At 37.0% G+C, this 7,957-nt stretch overlaps 1 protein-coding gene across 1 annotated transcript; it reads right to left on the bottom strand.

Annotated features, from left to right (window-relative positions):
- Positions 1 to 6,086: 6,086 nt before the first annotated feature.
- On the bottom strand, positions 6,087 to 7,010 carry LOC126061519 (olfactory receptor 5AC1-like). The gene has a single exon (XM_049858093.1). The coding sequence runs from the start codon at positions 7,008 to 7,010 to the stop codon at positions 6,087 to 6,089; it is 924 nt and encodes a 307-aa protein (XP_049714050.1).
- Positions 7,011 to 7,957: the final 947 nt, after the last annotated feature.

Here is a 7,957-nt window from a genome sequence, read left to right as displayed (position 1 = left end):
TCACATTAGCTCTCAAGGCTTGAAAATAATACTCTGTTCTCTAAGACCATCTGGGCAATGGCCCTGCCCTCCAGACTCCAAGTGCTGTCCATGCCTTCTAGATTTTGGGTCGAAGCCCCTCAGTCCTGGGCTTCAGCTCTGCCTTCCAGGCCCACTCCACTCAGACAGTAACTCTGATCCATCAGCTTTGGGCAGCACCCATTCTCCCAGTCCATCTGAGTGACAGCAGCACCCCCTCAGCCCTGGCAGGCCCTATTCAGCCCCTTGGACTTGGCAGCCCCACCCACTCTGCTTTGGGCAGTGATCTCATTCCACAGAACTGAGTTGGGGAATATTTGACTCTTTGAAACCTGGGAGGCTGTCCCCCATCCCCTTTGGGAGTCAGGAGACCATGGCACCACTGTTTGAAACCACGAAAACCCTGCTTCCTGAGCTCCTTCCAACAGTTCTGCTGATATCCAAGCTGCTCCAGAGATGGTCCCTTTCTTTTTTGGAACACAACAGATATAGCTCCTTTGGCCTATTTCCTACTTGTAGGAATTGCTAAAAGGAATTAGAGACCTAAATAAATGGAGATATGAGGCAGTGGTTTTTTGGTTTATATATCGTTTGTACATTGGAAAACTCAATATGGTTAAAGATGTCAGCTCATCCCTAATTGATCTATAGATTCAATGCAATCCCAATCAAATTCAATTTTTGTAGAAATTTTACAGTATATATTTATTTTCACATACAATCTTAATATAGATTTCCATATAGACATAGATGTAGTAATTAAAACATATTTTATAAGAGCAAAATAAATTTGAAGGCCTTGGCCTGATTTTAAGACTCTGGATAAAGATAACCAATTCAGTGCAGTATTGACCTATGAATGGACATACTGGTCAAAGAATCAGAATACAGTTTCTAGAAAAAAAATGCACACTTATGTGTGGCCAATTAATTTTTTCAAGCAGTACCAATAAAATTCAATAGGGTGAAAGATAGTCTTTTCAACTTTTTAACAAATAGCACCACAACAACTGGGTAAGCACATGGGAAAAAAACGAACCTTTACGCTTAACTCATCCCATACACAAAAATTAAATTGAAATGCCTCCTAGAGTTAAATGTTTAAACTAAAATCTAAAACTTCTAGGGGGGTTGGGGAAAATATGAGAAAAATGATGTGATCTTGGGGTGGGCACTGATCAGATTTCTTAGATAAAAGAGGAGATTACGTGTGGGTACCAAGCATGATAAACTTTCCTTATAATTGTATTTACCACAAAAACCAAAAAAAACAACCCGTTGTCATCGAGTCGATTCCAACTCATAGCGACCCTATAGGACAGAGTAGAACTGCCCCAGAGAGTTTCCAAGGAGCACCCGGCAGATTCGAACTGCTACCTTTTGGTTAGCAGCTGTAGCACTTAACTACTACGCCACCAGGCTTTCCATATTTGGCATAGTTTGTGCTTAAAAAAAAAATTGCCATGGAGTTGATTCTGACTCATGGTGACCCCAGGTGTGTCAGCGTAGAAATATGCACTGTAGCATTTTCCAATTTTTCAGAAGTAGATCACCAGGCCTTTGTTCCAAGACAACTATGGGTGGACTCAAGCCCTCAAAATTTAAGTTAGCAGTGAAGCATGTTAACCTTTGCACCTCCCAGGGACCCCATAGTTTGTGTTAGAGGCATTTTATTAGAAGTGATTTTATGGTATCTCTAAATTCAATGTGAAGTACCTTCATTTACATTTCAGCTGTCTCTGCAGAGATCTTTCTTTCATTTACCATTAGATGAAAGAATTGGGCAGGTTACTTTTTCAGGGTAAGCTTGTCATATTCCTGCCTTCCCCACTGCAAAAGGGGTAGGTGGATCATTATTTGGAATGAGAAACATATACCAACATTCATAGTTGTTATGGCCAATAATTCCCTCCCTTGAGATATATTTGTCATTAAAATATTACATCTTTGATCTTGCAGTCAGTATCCAGGCTAACGAGAACTGATCAGGTTTTCTGTTCTTTATTGGCAAGGTACCCAAATTATTAAACAGTACCCTTTCATTTCTATGGACACCTAGCTTTATCCTCCCACCTCTTGCACAGTGAGTGTGTTGACTTCTGGTTAACCAGGTAAACATAATATCTGCCTAGGTTCCCAGCAAAATATCTCCTGACTCATCTTCTATTTTACTTAGTTATCTCATCTCTCCTGAATCAGTCTATTTAATACTTTTATGCCCTGGTGACACAATGGATAAGCACTCTCTGCTAATCGAAAGTTTGGCAGTTTGAACCCACAAGGCTCTCTGTGGGAGAAACATGTGGCAGTTTGCTTCTCTAAAGGTATAGTCTTGGTGACCCTATTATTGCTGTTTGCATTTATTAATCCAACTTTCAAAATCCCTGAGTTTTGTAGATGTACCATCTAAATTGTCCCCAGTAATTTGTCTCAAGGAAACCCTGGTGGCATAGTGGTTAAGTGCTATGGCTGCTAACCAAGAGGTCGGCAGTTCGAATCCACCAGGCGCTCCTTGGAAACTCTATCGGGCAGTTCTACTCTGTCCTATAGGATCACTATGGGTTGGAATCGACTGGACGGCAGTGGGTTTTTGTTTTTTTTAATTTGTCTCAAAAAGCTTCTACTACCTCAAATCAAGGATCAGTTAGTAGCCATCTGTCATGGATTGAATTGTGTCCCCCAAAATATGTGTCAACTTGGCTAGGCCATGATTCCCAATACTGTGTGATTGTCCACCATTTTGTCATCTGATGTGATTTTCCTATGCGTTTTAAATCCTGCTTCTATGATGCTAATGAGGTAGGATTAGAGGCAATTGTGTTCATCTGGCAGGACTTAATCTACAAAATAAGTCTGAGTCTTAAGTCAACCTCTTAGCTATAAAAGAGAAAAGCCAGCAGAGAGACATGGGGACCTCAACTACCAAGAAAACAAGAGCTAGGAGAATAGTGTTTCCTGTGGACCTGAGGTCCTTGTACTGAGAAACTCCTCAACCAGGAAAGATTGATGGCAACGACCTTCCACCAGAGCTAACAGAGAAAGAAAGTCTTCCCCTGGATCTGGCGCCCTGAATTCAGACTTCTAGCATCCTACACGGTGAGAGAATAAATTTCTCTTTGTTAAAGCCACCCACTTGTGGTATTTCTATTCTAGCAGCACTAGATAAGTAAGACACCATCCCAGCATAAGAATGCCAAAGATCCTCCCTACTCATCCTTCTCTGTACCATAAAGTATCTTTGCATATTGTACCAAGGGCCTGAAAGGCAATTGAATGAAGGTCAGTTACTCATCAGAAAACAGTAGTAGGTTTCAGGTGTAGAAGGTCAATCAAACTCACATAACACAATAGGCTTGCGCAGAGCCAAGTTTATTTAGCTTTAAGAAAGAATGCCAAGGCATTATAGTGGTCTTGGATACTCAGGTACAGCTTCCAAAGTCCCAATCATGAAATGCAATGTGATATAAGTGTAGATCACATCAGCACAGGAAAGTTGCCTGGTTTCAGGTCTCTCAGCTTCGCGTCACCTAGCTCCTGAAGGAAGGTTTGCCTGGCTTCCATTTCTCAGTGCAGTTGCGTTCCATGTACTACAACCTCTGCATTAAACAGTCTTGACAACTGGTACAACATAATTAGGGACACTTTGAATCTGCACTCATTCCACACAAACCCTAGCAAGAACTTAATTTATCACGAATTGATGCATTTCTTCAGTAGGCAGCACAAGATTTTCTAGGTGTCAGTTCCTCAGGGATTTCTTAAACCGGAGGAAAAGACTATAGTTTAACTGTTAACCCTTTTTTCCAAGATACTACAAGAGCTGGGATTTTATTTAAAATAATCCCATTAAATTCATGTATTATTTGTAAATAGAACTTAAATAATGTAAAACTACTAACACATGGTTGTTTTACAGGTACTCCAAATAAAACATCTGTTATGTATATTGTGAAATAAATTTATTTACACTTGTAAAAATAATAACAGCAATTCAAGGAGATTTTTTTTATAAACCATAATAGATCATGAGAAAAGCATTATACTCAAAAAGAAAATAAAATGTTAAAAAAAATTGTGTTTGCAAAATTAGTCATGAAAACTACAAAATTACTGAAAATTGTAAGAAAATAAGTATAATCACGTGGGATATTTTTTAAGCAAATTTTATTAATAGGGATCTATTATAATAAATCTTGAGACCTTAAAATTTAGTTTTTTCTAATAGTATTCATATGATAAATACATTTAAATGATAAAGATATTTTTCACACGTTTAAATCTTTAGATGAATACTTTCAATTTTTTTTGGAGCTGTTGACATGGCAGAAGCTAAAGTGCTTTAGAAATGCTATATCAATAGGCATATTTTTATTCTTCAACAATTTACACTTAATTCTCACTTCGTATAATTACTTTTCCTAAGTGAATATTCTGGAAAAAAAAAAACAGATTGCTAAAGAAATCAAACATGACTTTAATAGACTTTATCTGTGTAATAACTCTAAATTATACAGGAATATATATGTATATCATCATGTTCTTCAATTGGAAGTAAACTATTAATTTAGAATTTTGGATACTCTTTTTCACCATATTTTTATATACTACACTAGTTTCTTGTCCCTGACCTAGGCTCTTTTTTTTTTCTGCCTTTTCAGCTTCTACTGAAACTGATGGAAATAATAATATAGTCATAAGGCCAATCTAGGAAACTGCTCTTTATTACATGCAAATATACCCTGAGACATTCCTAAATTTATTAGTTATGGGATATGATACTATATGCAGTATTCCTAATAAAAATAGGATGTGGAGCTATATATATGAGCTGCGATTGGTTTTGAAGCTCCACTCTTTGAATCATGCCAGTTTCCATTTTTCTTCCTAAGATCGGTTCATTTTTAAAATCTTTTTACTTTTTTTCCAACTTTTAACACTAAATAGTACATTTATTCTCAGGAATGTTTTGCCAAGAAGCAGAGTTTTATTTTTATGAATTTACCAGCGTATGGAACAGTTCTACAGTACACAAACTGGGTTGCAGTGAGCCCAAAATGAGTTGAAGGCAATTAACAACAGCAATATTGTAGAGAAAAACTTGAACGCTGTTTCAAGTTAAACCATAGAGCTTTGTTAAGGATTTAAAACACTTGCAATCAGGGAACAACGTAGTCCATTGAAAATGGAATCAAGTAGTCAGCTCCAGGGTGGTTTCGTTATACAAGTATTCTTATAGGGTAAAAAGGAAACCAAACTATAGGAAGGACAATTACAGGAAAATCAATGAATATTGTAATAATCACATTTGGATTTACTGATTAATAGTAGTATAGTGATTACAGATTTTTTTTCCACAGGATGCTCACATCATATCACAAGATGTTCACGAGTAGTTTGTTTATCTTGTAAAAATATCTTGTTGGCAGCAGCACCCAGACAGCACTCTTCCTGAGTACGTGTATTTTGAGGCGTGTGGAAGGACATTTGGTTAAGACCCCTCGGGGCATATGGTTTCACATCCTGGTTTTGACCACTCGGGAAAAACATGTTTTTTTAAAAACATAGCTATCGGTCTAGATTAAAATTAGATAGCATGGTCAGCATATTATGCCTCTGTCTCACTGACTGCACTGAAAGCTGTCTTTTCCTGAGACAACAACCACTGTGACTAGCAGAGAAGGACAAAGTCTTACCAACATGCAAGTCCAGAGTGGTGCACTAGGCTCATTCAGGAGCCAAGTGACGCACCCTATATGCCAGCCTCAATCAGAATCATTTCTTAGTAAAATTGTCAATTACTACCTGTACTTCTGGAACTTGCTGGTAAATACCTAATTTGTAAAAGCTAAATGCTTAAATAAAAAAATGGAGAAAAAATTTTTTCCAATTAAGTTAGTTATGAGTGATGCTACCAAACGTTCACTGGATGCATATGCAAGTAAACAGTGTAAGGAGCTGGGTTCCTTCATACAGAGATCTGAGGAAAAGGCAGAACCATAGCTAATCTATACATTTTCTTCAGTACTTTAGTGAACAGTAAAGAAAAAAGTTTGAAAACTACCTAACATTTATTTCTCCATTATTCTTCTCAAGGCATCTATAACCTCTTTGTTTCTCAGGCTGTAAATAAAAGGATTTAGAAAGGGAATCATTATCGTGTAAAATAAAGAATACATTTTATCTTGATTTTCAGCTGGGCCAGACCCAGGATGCACATACATGAAGAAGAGAGTGCCATAGAACAAAGAGACAGAGAGCAGATGGGCACTGCACGTGGAGAAGGTTTTGCTTCTGCCTTTTTCAGGCTTCTTTTTCAGGATGGCAAAGAGGACACAGGTATAGGAGACTATGATGGCCGTGAAAGTAATGACTTGTATAAAGGCTGAAAAAATTAAAACCAGGAATATATTAATTGCAGGATCAGTGCAAGAAATTTTGAACAGTTGTAAAATTTCACAGTAGAAATATTGTATTATATTCGATCTGCAGAAAGTTAATCTAAATAACAAAGTCACATGAATCACGGAATGCACAAAACCAATAGCATATGAAACACCTATGAGTTGCATACAGAGTTGATTGGACATCACCACCGGATAAAGCAAGGGGTTGCATATGGCGACATAGCGGTCATAGGCCATCACTACCAGGAGGAAACATTCTGTGGTTGCGCTGGAACCAAAAAAATAAAATTGGGCCATACAGTCAGAAATGGAAATCATGTGATTCTTGGATAAAAAATTCATAAGCATCTTAGGAGTCACACTGGATGAAGTGCAAGCATCAGCAAAAGCTAAACTGCCAAGGAATAAGTACATGGGAGTGTGAAGATGGGGGTCCTTGCAGATGAGGCCAATCAGTCCAAGGTTTCCCACCATGGTGGTGAGGTAGATCACCAAGAACACCAGGAACAGGGGGACCTGCAGCTCTGGATGACCTGTAAGTCCCATGAGCACAAACTCTGCCACCAGAGTCTCATTTTCTTCTGTCATATCCACCCTGTCCAATCACTGAAATGAAAGAATAAGTGAGGAAGTCACAGAAGAATCATAAAAAATGCTAACTTTTTCATGACTAACATAGTTCTAAGATATTTCTCATTTAATTAGTTCTCAATCTTTTATTTCATTTGTCTACTTCTACATAGACACAAAATTCCCTGTAATAAAAAGTTTTAAATGCTAATTCATATAAATTTAATGCAAATAATTTTCAATTTAATAGGATATTTTAGAAGAACATGCCCTTATCTTAAAATTCACATGAAAGAAAAAATGTTTGAAAAGATGAAGAAAAAATGTAAACAGTAAAGCTAGTCAAGAGACCTTAATTGATATTGAACTATAATATAAAGCCATAGAAATGAAAACATTATGATATTGACATGAGACTATGCAAGAGGGTTAGTGCAAGAGAAGACTGAGCTCAGAAATTGATTATAATGTGTATGAGAATGTGGCATAAAACAAATATGATGTTTCAATTCAATAAGGAAAGGGTGGTTGATTTAATGAGTAATGCTGGCACTGTTTGCTGTTTGTCGCAAAGTAAATCAAGTTGGTCCCCAACCTCACACCATAGATATTGTCTAAGATATTATGGAGATAATAAGGTAATATAGGAATTACAGAAACCCTTAACCAAGAGAAGAAAGCCAGTATGAAAACATGGTTACAATTTAATTTTAATGCATTGTTAAAAAGTATCTAAACAGAGTCAAAGGACATATAATAGCTTAGGAAATATATTTTACCATGTGTATGAAAGATATATGCTAATGCATATAATATAAAAATAATTTTTAAAACTAAATAAGAAAAAAGAGTAGAGGATATGAATAGACATGTTTACAGATGAGCAAATTAAAACAGTCAATAAATACATGAAAAGATGCTCAGCTTCCTACATGCCAGATACATACGTGGACACCCACGCACAG

The sequence above is a fragment of the Elephas maximus genome, chromosome 18 (assembly GCF_024166365.1).
Source record: "Elephas maximus indicus isolate mEleMax1 chromosome 18, mEleMax1 primary haplotype, whole genome shotgun sequence".
In the NCBI taxonomy this organism is placed as follows: Eukaryota; Metazoa; Chordata; class Mammalia; order Proboscidea; family Elephantidae; genus Elephas; species Elephas maximus.
The sequence above is the reverse complement of the archived record's forward strand: the minus strand, read 5'-3'. Positions and strand labels throughout refer to the sequence as shown.

Coding starts and splice junctions, on each gene's coding strand:
- LOC126061519 (XM_049858093.1), bottom strand. CDS start 7,010: ATGACAGAAGAAAATGAGACTCTGGTGGCAGAGTTTGTGCTCATGGGA.